This window comes from Microcebus murinus, chromosome 30 (assembly GCF_040939455.1).
Source record: "Microcebus murinus isolate Inina chromosome 30, M.murinus_Inina_mat1.0, whole genome shotgun sequence".
In the NCBI taxonomy this organism is placed as follows: domain Eukaryota; kingdom Metazoa; phylum Chordata; class Mammalia; order Primates; family Cheirogaleidae; genus Microcebus; species Microcebus murinus.
In genome coordinates, this window is record NC_134133.1 from 439,969 (window position 1) to 456,380 (window position 16,412).

At 50.0% G+C, this 16,412-nt stretch overlaps 1 protein-coding gene and 1 long non-coding RNA gene across 3 annotated transcripts in view; one reads left to right on the top strand and one right to left on the bottom strand.

Annotated features, from left to right (window-relative positions):
* Positions 1-16,412, bottom strand: part of LOC142865607 (uncharacterized) — a 311,557-nt gene that overhangs the window by 111,275 nt on the left and 183,870 nt on the right. The gene's annotated exons all lie outside the window — the stretch shown is intronic.
* Positions 1-16,412, top strand: part of FRMD4B (FERM domain containing 4B) — a 112,497-nt gene that overhangs the window by 47,650 nt on the left and 48,435 nt on the right. For both annotated transcript variants that reach the window (XM_075998830.1, XM_075998831.1), the window contains exons 5-7: positions 89-173; positions 11,342-11,398; positions 12,429-12,451. In XM_075998830.1, the coding sequence (XP_075854945.1) occupies positions 89-173; positions 11,342-11,398; positions 12,429-12,451 (165 nt within the window). The remainder of the gene's footprint in view (positions 1-88; positions 174-11,341; positions 11,399-12,428; positions 12,452-16,412) is intronic.

Here is a 16,412-nt window from a genome sequence, read left to right on the forward strand (position 1 = left end):
GTCATTCAGCGGCTCTCCAAGACTGTGCCCGTGGTGTGGGCGCTGGGCCCCGGCGACAGCGCTGAGGCCGCCCCGGACTCTCTTGCAGGTTCTACATCGAGAGCGTGGCGTTCCTGAGGGACAGGAGCACGGTGGAGCTGTTCTTCCTGAACGCCAGGTGCTGCGTGCACAAGGTAAGCCGCCCGGCTCGCCAGGTGACGCCCGGGAGTGACGGCCTGCAGGGGAGGCTGGCGCGGCGCGCCACAGCGGGGTCCCCGGGACACACCGAGCGCGCGGACGGCGGGGAGTCCAAGTCCGTCCGCCCGCGGGCCCAGGGGCCTCGCCCCGCATCGCGACCCGCGTCCCCGGTCGCTGCCGCTTTCTTAAGTCGGGGTGCCAGGCCGGGACGCTGAGGCCAGCCTCCTCCCGGGAGTGGCCTTGCTCTGCTCCCACACGCGCATCGAGAACCGGCCGGTCTGTCCCGAGAATGTTTCCCGCCACTGCCCACTCCACATCGCACACGCGCGCACACACGTGCACGCACACACGCACACACGCGTGCACGCACACACACATGCAAACACATACGCTCAGGCACACGCACGCACATGCACACGCGCGCACACACATGCACGCCCACACGTGCACGCACACATGAGCACACGCATGCACGCACACATGCGCACAAGCACACACGGGCGTGTGCACACGCACATGCAAACACATACGCTCAGGCACATGCACGCACATGCACACGCGCGCACACACATGCACGCACACATGCCCACACGCGTGCACGCACACATGTGCACAAGCACACACGGGCGTGCGCACACGCACATGCAAACACATACGCTCAGGCACGCGCGTGCACGCGCACACACATGCACACGCACGCACACACGCACACACATACTCGTGCACGCACACATGCACACAAGCACACACGCATGCAGACACATACGTTCAGGCACACGCACGCACACACACATGCACACACGCGCACACACATGCAGAAACACATGCGCAAGTGCAGACACGCATGCACACATATACATGCAGACACGCATGCACACGCATGCGCACATGCGTGCACACACACGCATACGCACGCACGCACACATATACACACGCACACACATGCACACACAGAGACATACACACGCACACACATATATACGCACACACACACAAACACGTACGCGTGCAGAGTCTGGCTCAGGACCACAAGACACTTTCACACCAAAAAGAGCGTCAGAACTGATCAGGAATTTGCTCTCTTGCAAACTCAGCGCATGCGTCGGCGTGTCAGGGCTGGGAGAGGTCTTGCAACACGCAGCCCTGTTTGATTTTCGTTTAACCTCCTGTTTCCCAAACTCATCTGTATATCGAATGCTTTTAAGCAGTGCTTACTCATGGTCCACTGAGCACACTTTTGAAGATGCCGTTCTAGACGCACACCACGCTGCTAAATAGTGAGGCCAAGGAGACAGCCGTGAGCCTCCTGGGCGTCGCCGCCTGTTAGATCCGGCCTCAGGGCAAAGCCAAGGTGTATTTTGGTTCTTTAAGTGACACATCTTTGGAGTCACCTGGGCACCCAACCAGGGCAGGCCCCTCTGCTGCAAGTGTAGCAGGAGTAGATGGATAGAGACCCAAGACATATAGAGACCCAAGACATATAGAGACCCAAGACATATAGAGACCCAAGATATATAGAGACCCAAGATAGATAGAGACCCAAGACATATAGAGACCCAAGACATATAGAGACCCAAGACATATAGAGACCCAAGACATATAGAGACCCAAGATATATAGAGACCCAAGACATACAGAGACCCAAGACATACAGAGACCCAAGACATATATAGACCCAAGACATATAGAGACCCAAGATATATAGAGACCCAAGACATACAGAGACCCAAGACATACAGAGACCCAAGACATATATAGACCCAAGACATATAGAGACCCAAGATATATAGAGACCCAAGACATACAGAGACCCAAGACATACAGAGACCCAAGACATATATAGACCCAAGACATATATAGACCCAAGACATATAGAGACCCAAGATATATATAGACCCAAGATATATAGAGACCCAAGATATATAGAGACCCAAGACATATAAAGACCCAAGACATATAGAGACCCGAGACATATAGAGACCCGAGATATATAGAGACCCAAGACATATAGAGACCCAAGACAGATAGAGACCCAAGACGGGGGAGAAAATGGCTCGCTGTGGCCCTAACCGATTTCACCGTGCTCACTCTGCTCTCGTCGTGAGTACTCCCCTCTCTGTGCTTTGAACAAACGTGGAAAGGCAAGTGAGCCGAACATTCATAATCCCATTAAAAGCAGTTGTTGCAGGGCGATGCAATCATGCTTGTTTTTAGCCTCCCTCTTACCCCAGGTCTTGACCGAGACCTCGTTAGGCGTGCCCTTTCATTAGCGGACTCGGTGAGAGTCCCCGCCTGTCACCCCCAAAACGTGCTATTTCCACACTCGGGGTGATGGGGCACATTGCACAGTGTCCCTGGAATCCCGACGCCGTTTGCATTCGGGCGTGGGACTCTGCAGGCATCAAAGCCCATGTCGGCCGGGCGCGATGGCTCACGCCTGTAATCCTAGCTCTCTGGGAGGCCGAGGAGGGAGGATCGCTCGAGGTCAGGAGTTTGAGACCAACCAGGCTGAGCAAGAGCGAGACCCCGTCTCTACTAAAAATAGAAAGAAATTAGCTGGACAACTAAAAATACATAGAAAAAATTAGCCGGGCATGGTGGTGGCGCATGCCTGTAGTCCCAGCTACCAGGGAGGAGGCTGAGGCAGGAGGATCGCTTGAGCCCAGGAGTCTGAGGTTGCTGTGAGCGAGGCTGACGCCACGGGACTCACTCTAGCCTGGGCAATGAAGTGAGACTCTGTCTCCAAAAAAAAAAAAAAAGAATGGGAAGAAGGAAGAGCCAGTCCCGAAGATATGTTTTGCAGCGTTTTCTGGTAGAGCGTTATCATCAAAAGGTTTAGTTTTTCAAAAAGAAAGTATAGATTAATCCATTTAAAAGTATTTATTGTCTCCTATGTACTAAGCACTATGCAGGTGCTGGGTGTGCAGTGGTGAGTTGAACATATCTCAGCCCACGTGGAGTTTAGGGTTTTTTGAGATTGATACCATAGTTCATCAAATAAAAGAAAAAAAAATACCATAGTTCACTAATTGTGTGTGTCTCATGTACGGTCGTTAGTCACATTGCTCTGGTGTCTACTGTTCTTTTTTTTTTTTTTTTCAGACAGAGTCTCGCTCTGTTGCCCAGGCTAGAGTGAGTGCCGTGGCGTCAGCCTCGCTCACAGCAACCTCCAACTCCTGGGCTCAAGCGATCCTCCTGCCTCAGCCTCCCGAGTAGCTGGGACTACAGGCATGCGCCACCACACCCAGCCAATTTTTTCTATATATATATTAGTTGGCCAATTAATTTCTTTCTATTTTTAGTTGAGATGAGGGCTTGCTCTTGCTCAGGCTGGTTTCGAACTCCTAAGCTCGAGCGATCCTCCGGCCTCGGCCTCCCAGAGTGCTGGGACGACAGGCGTGAGCCACGGCGCCCGGCCTGCGTGTCTTCTTTGAGGTAAAGCGGTTTCTGCCAGACTTCTCTATTGCGAAGTCACCTTTTCCCTCTGTAATTAATGAGTTGTCTGGAGGTGGCAGTTTGAGGCTCTCTGACCAACCCCGTTTTTTGACCCGATCATCTTGGCCTCCGGCTGTGATCTTGCCTGAGTCAGTGAGTACCGTGGTAATAACTGTAAAAGGTGATTTTGTGATTCAGTGAGCTTCAACATTTCTTAGCATTCATCTGTAAAGGGTAATTTTCCAGCCGGGCGCGGTGGCTCACACTTGTAATCCCAGCACTCTGGGAGGCCGAGGCGGGAGGATCGTTCAAGGTCAGGAGTTCAAGACCAGCCTGAGCAAGAGCAAGAGCCCATCTCTACCAAAAAAAATAGAAAGAAATTAACTGGACAGCTAAAAAGATAGATAGATAGATAGATAGATAGATAGATAGATAGATAGATAGATAGATAGATAGATAGATATATGTTTAAAAAAAAATAGCTGGGCATGGTGGCGCATGCCTGTAGTCCCAGCTACTCGGGAGGCTGAGGCAGGAGGATCGCTTGAGCCCAGGAGTCTGAGGCTGCTGTGAGCGAGGCTGACGCCACGGCACTCACTCTAGCCTGGGCAACAGAGTGAGACTCTGTCTCAAAAAAAATAAAAAGAAGAAGAATTTTCCATCCTCACCCTCTAAAAATATTTTTCAGTACTAGCACGGACTTAAGAACTGCTTTCTATTCCCTACAGTATAGTTTATACTCCAGTGAATATAATTTATACTCCAGTGAGTATAATTTAGACTCCAGTGAGTATAATTGATACTCCAGTGAGTATAATTGATACTCCAGTGAGTATAATTGATACTCCAGTGAGTATAATTGATACTCCAGTGAGTATAATTTATACTCCAGTGAATATAATTTATACTCCAGTGAGTATAAATTATACTCCAGTGAGTATAATTTATACTCCAGTGAGTATAATTTATACTCCAGTGAGTATAATTTAGACTCCAGTGAGTATAATTTAGACTCCAGTGAGTATAATTTATACTCCAGTGAATATAATTTATACTCCAGTGAGTATAATTTATACTCCAGTGAGTATAATTTATACTCCAGTGAATATAATTTATACTCCAGTGAATATAATTTATACTCCAGTAAGTATAATTTATACTCCAGTGAATATAACTTATACTCCAGTGAGTATGATTTATACTCCAGTGAGTATGATTTATACTCCAGTATAATTTATACTAGAGTATAATTCATTCCTGTCATTCGTCTCGATGCCCAAATGGCTCCTACTTTAGCCCGTGGAATCCCCTTCGTAAGTCACACCCTGTGTCCTTTGGCCTCGTCCCCATCGCTCCTGGGCACGTCTGTGTCTCGTGGCACAGCAAGGCGGCCCAGCCTGTCCTCGTGCCGCTGCCGCCATAGCCTTGGAGCTGGTCGACATTCTCCCTGTGGGTGGAGAAAGGCGTCAAGAAACCAAGACCAGGCCGGGCGCGGTGGCTCACGCCTGTAATCCTAGCTCTTGGGAGGCCGAGGCGGGCGGATTGCTCAAGGTCAGGAGTTCGAAACCAGCCTGAGCAAGAGCGAGACCCCGTCTCTACTATAAATAGAAAGAAATTAATTGGCCAACTGATATATATATATAAAATTAGCCGGGCATGGTGGCGCATGCCTGTAGTCCCAGCTACCCGGGAGGCTGAGGCAGAAGGATCACTTGAGCCCAGGAGTTTGAGGTTGCTGTGAGCGAGGCTGACGCCACGGCACTCACTCTAGCCTGGGCAACAAAGCGAGACTCTGTCTCAAAAAAAAAAAAAAAAAAAAAAAGAAACCAAGACCTGACCTGTTTTTAAACTAGCTGGAACTTCATCCCAGGAGAAAAGCGCGTGCCACCGCCCACCCTACAAGCCCAAGTGCACCGCACAGACCATGCCCGGGCCGAACCTGGGGAAAGTATGATCTGATTCCTTTTTTGTTGTTGTTGTTGTTGTTAGACAGAGTCTCACTCTTGCTGCCCGGGCTTAGAGTGCCGTGGCGTCAGCCTCGCTCACAGCAGCCTCCAACTCCTGGGCTCAAGCGATCCTCCTGCCTCGGCCTCCCCAGTAGCTGGGACGACAGGCATGCGCCACCACGCCCGGCTCATTTTTTTTTTCCTATATATTTTCAGTTGGCCCATTAATTTCTTTCTGTTTTTAGTAGAGAGACGGGGTCTCGCTCTTGCTCAGGCTGGTCTCAAACTCCTGAGCTCAAGCGATCCTCCCACCTCGGCCTCCCAGAGTGCCGGGATTACAGGCGTGGGCCACCGCGCCCGGCCTTATCTGGCTCCTTTCATCTCCTTTCTCATTTCCCTATCCATAGCTCCTTTTGTCTTATCTTCCCACAGCCAAGCCCTGATTCCCATGCTACAAATATTCTCTCTCTCTCTGCTCCTAATCTTCGCTGCGATCAGGTTTCTGAGAAGCGGTCTGCCCAGATGCCTGGGTCGTAATGCTTGTGTCTCCGAGACCGTGATACACACCCATGAAAACACCTGTACTGGTTGGGTTTTTTTTTTGTTGTTCTTGTTGTAGTGCTTTTTACTTTTTCAAAGCGTTTTTATGTCGTGGTTTTATGTTTGTCCTCAAAGCTCCATGAAGTATGTGGCATGGATATTATTATTTTCTTTTCATATATGTAGACGGTCAAATGAGATGAGCGAGTGAGTTTTTGGCGTGCAGCACCCTCTCTGTGTGTGCTGCTGTGAGTCTGCACGTCTCGACACACGGTCTTGTGCCGCACTCCGCAGTTCTCATGGGTGGCGAGGCCCGGGCTATGCCCCGCGGTGCGGGGAGCTGGGATTCCTTCCTTCCTCTGAGTCAAAAAGAAAGTCAAGTCAACTGTGCAGTGAGTCCAGAAACAAGCCGCATTCCCTTTTTAAAAAGAAAGATACAGGCCGGGCGCGGTGGCTCTCGCCCGTAATCCCAGCGCTCTGGGAGGCCGAGGCGGGAGGATCGCTTGAGCTCAGGAGTTCGAGACCAGCCTGAGCAAGAGCGAGACCCCGTCTCCACTAAAAAATACAGAAAGAAATTAGCCAAACAACTACAAATAGACAAAAAAAAATGAGCCGGGCATGGTGGCGCATGCCTGTAGTCCCAGCTACTCGGGAGGAGGCTGAGGCAGGAGGATCGCTTGAGCCCAGGAGTCTGAGGTTGCTGTGAGCGAGGCTGACGCCACGGCACTCACTCTAGCCCAGGGCAACAGAGCGAGACTCTGTCTCTAAAAGAAAAAGAAAGTTAATTAGTGCACAGCAGAGTGGAAAGAGCACTGGACAGGGAGTCCAGAGGCTCCATGTGCTAAGGGGTCAGACATCACCCATCACACTTCATGTCCCCGATCTTCATTGTCCTCTGTGAAAACAACAGGAGTCCCGGTTTCGGAGTCCCGGTTTCCCTACGTTCTTTCTCGAGTCCTGCGCTTGCCCTTTTGCTCTGTCCTCCTCTGCTTGGGACTGGAACCCTAGAGCCCGCCTCACTGGCGCGGGCGGCTGAGACGACAGCGAGGTGCCCAGCGGGAAGCCTGAGCCCCGTGGCCTAGCTACCGCATCCATAATTCAGCTAAACCAGCCAGGAGGGGTGGCGCTAGAGCTTGACCCTGTTTCCCGTTGCCTGTGTGAGGGGCTCGCTCCAGGGTGTCGGCTTGCCTGGGGCCGCCAAGGTCGCCTCTGCTGCCACGGTTGGAAGTCAAAGAAACGCCCCGCCCCGGGGCAGACCGCAAGTCCAAAAGAACGCGCCCAGTTTAGGCATGAAATTCTGGAGCTCTTTGTGAGTCTTGATTAAATGTCACCAAATGACATTGCAGAGGACCGAGCTTCTTTTTTTTTCGTTTGTTTGTTTGTTTTTTGTTTTGCTTTTGAGACAGAGTCTCACTCTGTTGCCCTGGGCTAGAGTGAGTGCCGTGGCGTCAGCCTCGCCCACAGCAGCCTCCAACTCCTGGGCTCAAGCGATCCTCCTGCCTCAGCCTCCTCCCGAGTAGCTGGGACTACAGGCATGCGCCACCACCATGCCCGGCTAATTTTTTCTATATTTTTTTAGTCGTCTGGCTAATTTCTTTCTATTTTTAGTAGAGGCCGGGGGAGGGGGGGGTCTTGCTCTTGCTCAGGCTGGTCTCAAACTCCTGACCTGGAGCGATCCTCCCGCCTCGGCCTCCCTGAGTGCTGGGATGACAGGCGTGAGCCTGCCTCCGTGTCTGGCCAGATGGTGTCTCTCTTGACTGATGCATTGTTTGGGGAACTCCATGAACAAGTCAAGTCACATTGGGGCCATCGGTTAATAGAACTCAAATTTCATTGCCTGAAATTTCCAGAACAGTGGCTGTTTAACTGGCAGGGGCTGAGTGAGGGTTAGAAAAGAATGTGAGTTTTTTTTGCCAAACCACACCGGTTGCTAGACCCCTGCTCGCCCTCGCCCCCACCCCTCCCAGGGGCCAGGCTCCCTGGGGCAGGTGAGCCAGTCAGTTTGCAGGTGAGCTGGGCATCCTCTCGCCACCCCTCCGGAGCCGTCGGAGCCTGGTACCCTCCCCCGCTGCAGCTCCTCATTTCAGCATTTTTAATCTTTAATGACCCTTCTAGGGTGGAGAATCATTTGGCAGCTTCCTTAGTCCATTTGCTAAATGAAACTCGGTTTCTGGACTGTTCTCAGGTGACTCATTTAAAAGTCCGGTGAGGCAGGAGTGGGGGCTGGGGTGTCAGGCAAGTTGGCAGTGGCTTTGCATTTACTTTATTCATCGTTGGTGTTTGTAAGGTCCTTAAATAATCTACTTTTTTTCTCTCCTCTTAAGATTTTAAGGCAAATCTGAGTTGACCAAACTTTTGAGTTCTGGCCTGATTTCAAACTCAGACTTTGCTTCTGAGTCCCTCCTGCCTCCCTCTCCCTGGCTTCTTTTTTTTTTTTTTTCCTTTGAACTCAAGGAATTCAGCCTGCCTAAAATTTAATCTCGATCCACGCCCACCTCGCCCCTTGGATTAACCACTTCATCATCTCTGGCCAGATCAGAGAAGCCACCGTCTCTCTCTCTCTCTCTCGCCTAAAAGACGGGAGGGCAGTGGATTCCCGCCGGCAGCCTGGCTTCCCTTTGATTTCATAATCTCTCTCGGGCTGATTACGGGCAAGCTTTGAATTCCAAGGCTCTGGGCCTGTCAGCTTCTCAAGCAAAAAAAAAACTTAGAAGCAGATAGATGCTCCACCTCAGGCCTCAGAAGGGAGGCCTGCATGCTGGAGGCTGAAATTTAAGGTCAACGTGAATAATTACCACTGCAAGCATTGCAGCTTCTTGGGGTTTATTGTTTAGTTTATTTTTTTATGGCTTTTAAAAGAATTGTGATTAGTTTGGGGAGGGGGAGGTTGCTCTTTGTTTTTTTTTTTTCCTTTAGTTTTTGGTTTTTTTTAGTTTTTTTTTCCCTTTAGTTTATTTTTTATGGCTTTTAAAAGAATTGTGATTAGTTTGGAGGGGGAGGTTGCTCTTTGTTTTTTTTTTTTCTTTAGTTTTTGTTTTTTTTTTTTTTCCTTTAGTTTATTTTTTTATGGCTTTTAAAAGAATTGTGATTAGTTTGGAGGGGGAGGTTGCTCTTTGTTTTTTTTTTTCCTTTAGTTTTTGGTTTTTTTTTTTTTTTCCTTTAGTTTATTTTTTTATGGCTTTTAAAAGAATTGTGATTAGTTTGGGGGGGGAGGTTGCTCTTTGGGTTTTTTTTTTCCTTTAATTTTTTTTTTTTTTTTTGAGAACTGTAATCTTGGAAACCCAAAAGAAAAAGGCATAATCCTTTCAGAAATCCTCTCTGAGCCTAGCTTTTTCGGTAAACCTGTTGACTGCACATTTACGTTGAAACCACCTGACGTTCCCCATCGACGCACCTGGTACACTAGCAGACACTGGAGCTCCCGTGCAAGAGGTAGAAGGAGGCAGAAAGAGCTGAGGGAAGTTTCTAGGCCCGTGAGTTCCATGTTCTTAAACCCGATGCCCCTTCAGGTAGTAATTATCCAGGACTTAGGCCAGGAGGGCCTTGCACGTGGAATTGTTTTTGCATGTGTTAATACTTAAAAAAAAAGCTAACATGCCACCAAAAAAAATTTTTTTGAGTGTGTGTGGGGGAGACAGAGTCTCACTCTGTTCCCCGGAATAGAGTGCCGTGGCATCAGCCTCGCTCACAGCAACCTCATTCTCCTGGGCTCAAGCGATCCTCCTGCCTCAGCCTCCCGAGTAGCTGGGACTACAGGAAAGAGCCACCATGCCTGGCTGATTTTTTTTTTTTTGTCTATATATTTTTAGTTGTCCGGCTAATTTCTTTCTATTTTTTTTTTTGGTAGAGACGGGGGTCTCGCTCTTGCTCAGGCTGGTCTCAAACTCCTGACCTCGAGTGATCCTCCCACCTCGGCCTCCCAGAGTGCTAGGATGACAGGCGTGAGCCACCGGGCCCAGCTGGAAAATTTTTTTTAAATAAAGATCCCTCTATACCACTCATTGTTGTGACATTACGTGACGCAGTGATGGTATTTAGGTATATTGTCACACTAAAGAAATAGGTAAAGGTGCATGTGTGTGTTATTGATAGAGACAATACCCTTTCCACACATACTTACATGTTTCTACCAGGCTATTGAAAAAGCCTTCTTGTTAACTAAGGCCCAGAAGTGCAGTTTGTTTGTTTTTTTAAAGGCTGGTGAAGTGACACAAGTCCAGTTTTCCTTTGGGATTTTTAAGGATGAAAGAAAAAAAAAATGATGGAAAAATGATAAATTACAGTTCATCAAACTTCAGTATAAAACAACAGAATGGCCGGGCACGGTGGCTCAGGCCTGTCATCCTAGCACTCTGGGAGGCCGAGGCAGGAGGATCGCTTGAGGTCAGGAGTTCGAAACCAGCCTGAGCAAGAGCGAGACCCCGTCTCTACTATAAATAGAAAGAAATTAATTGGCCAACTAATATATATAGAAAAGACTAGCCGGGCGTGGTGGCGCATGCCTGTAGTCCCAGCTACTCGGGAGGCTGAGGCAGGAGGATCGCTTGAGCCCAGGAGTTGGAGGTTGCTGTGAGCGAGGCTGACGCCACGGCACTCACTCCAGCCTGGGCAACAAAGCGAGACTCTGACTCAAAAAAAAAAAATAAAAAAATAAAATAAAACAACAGAATGTTAAGTCTTCAAAGCATTTGCAGTAACTGCCTTTTAAGGCCTCACATTTTTGTCTCTGACAGCACAACTGTTAACTCCATAGTGTGTCGTGGACCCGGAAGTGAATTTATATCTTTAATAATATTTGCACTGTGAGTCTGCTGAAATAGCCCTGCAATGACACAGAGGAAAGAAATTATCTCAGGGAAACACTCAGCAGATGAGGATGAATGTAGGGGGAGTCTGCCCGGCCTAAAAAAAATGAACTTGTAGAGATAAGATAAAAAAAAAAAAAAAAAAAACGTTGTCTGAATTCTCAGCCTCGGAGTCATCCTTGTTTCTTCCCGAACTCTGCTCTTTAAACGGAAGCCCCCACAGCTAATTAAAACATGCACACGCGCACACACACACACACATGCACGCACACACCATGTGGTTTCTCAACGCGTCTCTGCACACACACCCCCCTTTCCCTGCAATGGTATGATCTGCATTTGATCGCAAACTGGAGGTGCCAAGCTGTGACAGGTTTGGAAACTCCCCAGCCATTTGCTGCACCCCGAGCTCAGCCAGGCCTGTCTTCCCCCCGACAGGGGCAGATCGAAGCCGACAGCCAGACGGTCTTCAGGTTGGCGGCGCTGATCTTACAGGTGAGCACCCCCACCCGCCTCCCCCGCCTCCCTTTTGTTCCCTGCTGTCTGTTCCCCGCCTGCAACTCGGAAACTTTTCCCCGGGCCAGTGTGTGTGTGTCTGTCTGCTGGAATTTTTTTTTATTTTATTTTTTATTTTTTTTTTAGCTAGTTGGTTGTTTGCCAGTGGAAAAGCGTGAGCCGCTACGTTCTGTTTTAAAAATAGTTTGCATGAGCTGCAGCACGGTATGGCATGTCCCAAGGCAAAATGAACTTTAGACAGCGGCTGGGGACAAGAGTCCGCAAGCCCCGTTGCAGCAAAAGAGCTCTCTGGGCTGCTTAAATCTGGGAGGCGGCAGTTGTCACAGCAAGCCCCAGTTTTCATTGAGGTCTAGTGACTTTGGTGTACAGTTTTCTTGAGGTTGCGTGCAGGAGCCCCTTTTTAATTTTTAAAGGCATCAGCAGCTGAAAAAAACTGAAGTCTGTTTGCAACGCTGGCTGAAAAAGTAAAGAGAAAACAAAACAGCACGCGTCGATCTGCCTGTTCCCTGGTTTAAATCAGGGTCTTCGTGGTCCAGGGTAGAAAGCGCGCCAGTCCAACAGGAAAGCAAAAAGCGATTATTATTTATGATTCTTAGAAACATAAAGGAAGGAATAATTTATCTGTGCTTTTCCACATATATATACACACACACACACACATATATATATATATATAATTTTTTTTCTCTTGTGTTAAGAATAAGAAATATCCCTAGCAGTGAGAATGGAATGGAAAAAAAAAAAAAAGAATAAGAAATATCCCTAACAGGATACTAGTGTTTTCTTTTTTTTTTCTTTTCTTTTCTTTTTTTTTTTTTTTACTAGTGTTTTCTTATCAATGCCAAATTCTTCTCCGGGGCCACCAGGCAGAGTGCTGCTGATCCTATACACACTGCAGAGCCGAGCTCGGGGACTTAAACTGGGGGGACACGATCAAGATAAAATTCACTTAGCTTAACATAAATCCATACTGATCATCTGTCTAATTTTTTTTTTTTTTTTTTTTTAGGAAGCCAAGGGAGATTATACCAGGTAATAACTCCTTTTCTGATATTTACCCTGCTAAAACAGCCCCTCCCGGGAATCCCTTGCTGTGCTGTTAATTTAAATAACAACGGACGGGAACTCAAAGGGAAGCGGGTCTCTAGGCAGGGGGGAGGCGGGGAGGCCTGGGATCTCCTTCCCTCTGCAAAATAGAGCCCTGTTCTTCTTGGGCTTGCAAGTTTTCCAAGCCAGAAGGACAGGGAATCGCGAATGCTTCTGTCCCCTCACCTGTGGATTATTAGCAAGGTGCAGAAACCTATAAAGAGCTGTGGCCATTTGTGCTGAGTTTTTTTTAAAAAAAAAAATAATACAAACTTATAATAATCCTGTGTTTGAAGAGTTATAATGTATGCGTGGAAGGATTCCACTGGCAGCTGCTGAGTTAAGGGATTAACAGGCGCTTTCTCTGGCAGCTGCCCCCAGGGCCTCGCCCTCCGCACACTTGACCCGACAGTTGTGTTGTCGCCCTGCTCCTTTCTAGCTGCCCCTGCGGCCGCCTCCTGGGGGGGGGGGTTGTGTTTGCACCCGGCCTCTACCTGCCCGGCCTCTACCTGCCCGCCCCGAGCCTTCAGCCTACGAAGGGGGTGGCTGCAGCTGGGGTGGAGGCCGGTAAACTCTGAAAGCCTCAACTCTGCACCGGGTTAATGTTCCACCGGGGGACACTCAGTTCTCACGGGGACAGTTTGCAGGCCGCCCGCCCGGGTCTCTGGACAGACACCGAGCTCCCCCACGGGCTGGTGGCAAGACAGTGCCTCGCACGCCCGGAAACTTCCAGTCTCGGAGCCGGGCTCCCTTCCCACGACACGCCCGGCACCCCCCCACCTGCCACGCAGGGGTGAAGGGTCGGGGGGGGGGCCGGACACCCCAGCCTCACCCCTCCCCAGCCTCGTCCCGCCCACTCCCCATCCCGGCTCTCAGAGCCCTGCTCGGGGGCATCGCAGGTTTCCCCTCCCTTCTTCTGCCGTCCATGCTCCTTAACATCCGCCCTCTCTGCCTTCTTTGCCCGCTTACTGCCTGGCGTTTCGCTTCACTCACACTCTCCTTCCTACAACGCCTTCAAACATCAGCTGTCCTGGCCGGGCGCGGTGGCTCTCGCCTGTCATCCTGGCACTCTGGGAGGCCGAGGCGGGAGGATCGCTCGAGGTCAGGAGTTCGAAACCAGCCTGAGCAAGAGCGAGACCCCGTCTCTACTATAAATAGAAAGAAATTAATTGGCCAACTAATATATAGAGAAAAAAATGAGCCGGGCATGGTGGCGCGTGCCTGTAGTCCCAGCTACTCGGGAGGCTGAGGCAGGAGGATCGCTGGAGCCCAGGAGTTTGAGGTTGCTGTGAGCGAGGCTGACGCCACGGCACTCACTCTAGCCTGGGCGACAGAGAGAGACTCTGTCTCAGAAAAAACAACAACAGTCCTCCCCTTTTTATTTTGTTTCCTGCCATGCTTCTTTCGGCGCGTTCTGATTTAGCGCCATCACGGCGGCAGGAAGCCCTGCCTGTTGAAAGGTCGCTAGAACCGTGCGGCGGGGACTCCGTCTCCCCTGAATAGCTGGCCGGCTGCACTTCCAGGCCAGCCCTCCCACGACAGCAAAGACAGCAAGCTGCTCGGGCAACGCAGCACCGACAGACGGGGAACTCTCTGCCCTGTCCCGTCTGGGCTGTGGGTCTCTCTGCCCTGTCCCGTCTGGGCCGTGGGTCTCTCTGTCCTGTCCCGTCTGGGCTGTGGGTCTCTCTGTCCTGTCCCGTCTGGGCTGTGGGTCTCTCTGCCCTGTCCCGTCTGGGCTGTGGGTCTCTCTGTCCTGTCCCGTCTGGGCTGTGGGTCTGTCTGCCCTGTCCCGTCTGGGCTGTGGGTCTCTCTGCCCTGTCCCGTCTGGGCCGTGGGTCTCTCTGCCCTGTCCCGTCTGGGCCGTGGGTCTCTCTGTCCTGTCCCGTCTGGGCTGTGGGTCTCTCTGCCCTGTCCCGTCTGGGCTGTGGGTCTCTCTGTCCCGTCCTGTCTGGGCTGTGGGTCTCTCTTCCCTGTCCCGTCTGGGCTGTGGGTCTCTCTGCCCTGTCCTGTCTGGGCTGTGGGTCTCTCTGCCCTGTCCCGTCTGGGCTGTCAGTCTGCCTGCCGCAGCCGGCCAGGCGAGAACAAGCCCACAGCTCCGCGTTGCCAAAATGAAACTCGGCCCAGTGGCAGTGGCCTTTCCGGGTGCCGGCTGCCTGGGACTTGGTCCGTACGTGCGGCATCCAGCACGCCGTGACCCCCGCCGCTCCTCCAAGTGCCCGTCATGCGGGGACTGCAGTGTGGACGGGGGATCCCGCGCCCCGTCGCTGACAACGTCGCAGTGTTTTCCGGCTCGGTTCTGGAAACACTGAGCGATGACACAGCACAAGGACAGGACAGCCTTGTCACCTGTGCCCAGATGGCCGACGCGGCCGGTCCCTTGTCCGTGTGTGGCCAGGAGGGACACACTGAGCCCCGCGCAGGAAGCGGGGACGATAAAGCTCAGGGCTCAGGGCGACCATCCATGATAATGTTCGCTTGTCTAACAGGAAGCTTCCCGGGAGAGAAACCGAGTTATGGGACACTCCACCCTTTTGCAGGAAAATACTGCCTGTGTTCTTTGCTTTTTGTTTTTTGTTTGTTTGTTTGTTTGGTTCCCCCCGTGCCTTTTGTCTAACTCTAGACTTGTAGGAGATGTAAATTTTTTTTTCTTTTTTTTTTTTTTTTTTTTTTGGGGGAGACCAAGAATCAGGAAGCATTTTTTTTCTTTTTTTAACGATGATAAAATATGCATAGCGTGAAGGTCGCCATCGCACCCATTTCCGACCGCACAGTTAGGTGGCGTTAGGTAGCTGTGGCATCGTTCCATAGCCAGGCTCCAGAACTTTCTCATCTTCCAAAATTTTAACTCTGGACAACTCCACATCCCCCACCCCCATCCCTGGTCCTCCGCCGTTCTGTTTTCCGTCTCTATGAATTTGATGAGAGGTGAAATTATATTTATTTTTTTTATTTATTTATTTATTTATTTTTGTTTTTTTTTTTATTTTTTTTTTGAGACAGAGTCTCACTTTGTTGCCCAGGCTAGAGTGAGTGCCGTGGCGTCAGCCTCGCTCACAGCAACCTCAAACTCCTGGGCTCCAGCGATCCTCCTGTCTCAGCCTCCCGCGTAGCTGGGACTACAGGCATGCGCCACCATGCCCGGCTAATTTTTTCTACATATATTAGTTGGCCAATTGATTTCTTTCTATTTATAGTAGAGACGGGGTCTCGCTCTTGCTCAGGCTGGTTTCGAACTCCCGACCTCGAGCCATCCGCCCGCCTCGGCCTCCCAGAGTGCTAGGATGACAGGCGTGAGCCACTGCGCCCGGCCTATTTTTATTTTTTTTTTAATTTTTCTTTTTAAATAGCAGCCTTTATTTCTTCGAGAGAACATCTGCACTTCTTTTTTTTTTAATTTTTGTTTCTATTTCTTTATTTTTTTTTTCTTTTCTATTTTTCAGTTGACCAATTAACTTTTTTTTATTATTATTATTTTTAGTAGAGACGGGGTCTCGCTCTTGCTCAGGCTGGTCTCGAACTCCTGACCTCGAGCAATCCTCCCGCCTCGGCCTCCCAGAGAGCTGGGATGACAGGCGTGAGCCACCGCGCCCGGCCTGTTTGTATTTTAAATATTCACGGATTTTCCACGTTGACCTGCTTCCCGACCTAAGTTGTTCTTACAGATCGTGTTTCTTCCACCAGGTATTGAAAGAGTCGAGGGTTCGAAACAGATATGATCAGAGCCCTCCAAGAGCTGGCTAACGTTTGGAAAAAATCTCTCGTCATGTTTTCATTCTCATTAAACATTCTGTAGACTTAAAAAAAAATAACAATAATAATTTGGCAGTCGGTCACATCCAGACAGGCGGGCTCATTTGTCCTGTTCCCAGGTTTGGCCACAGACAAAAATGCAAGGACGAAAGGATTC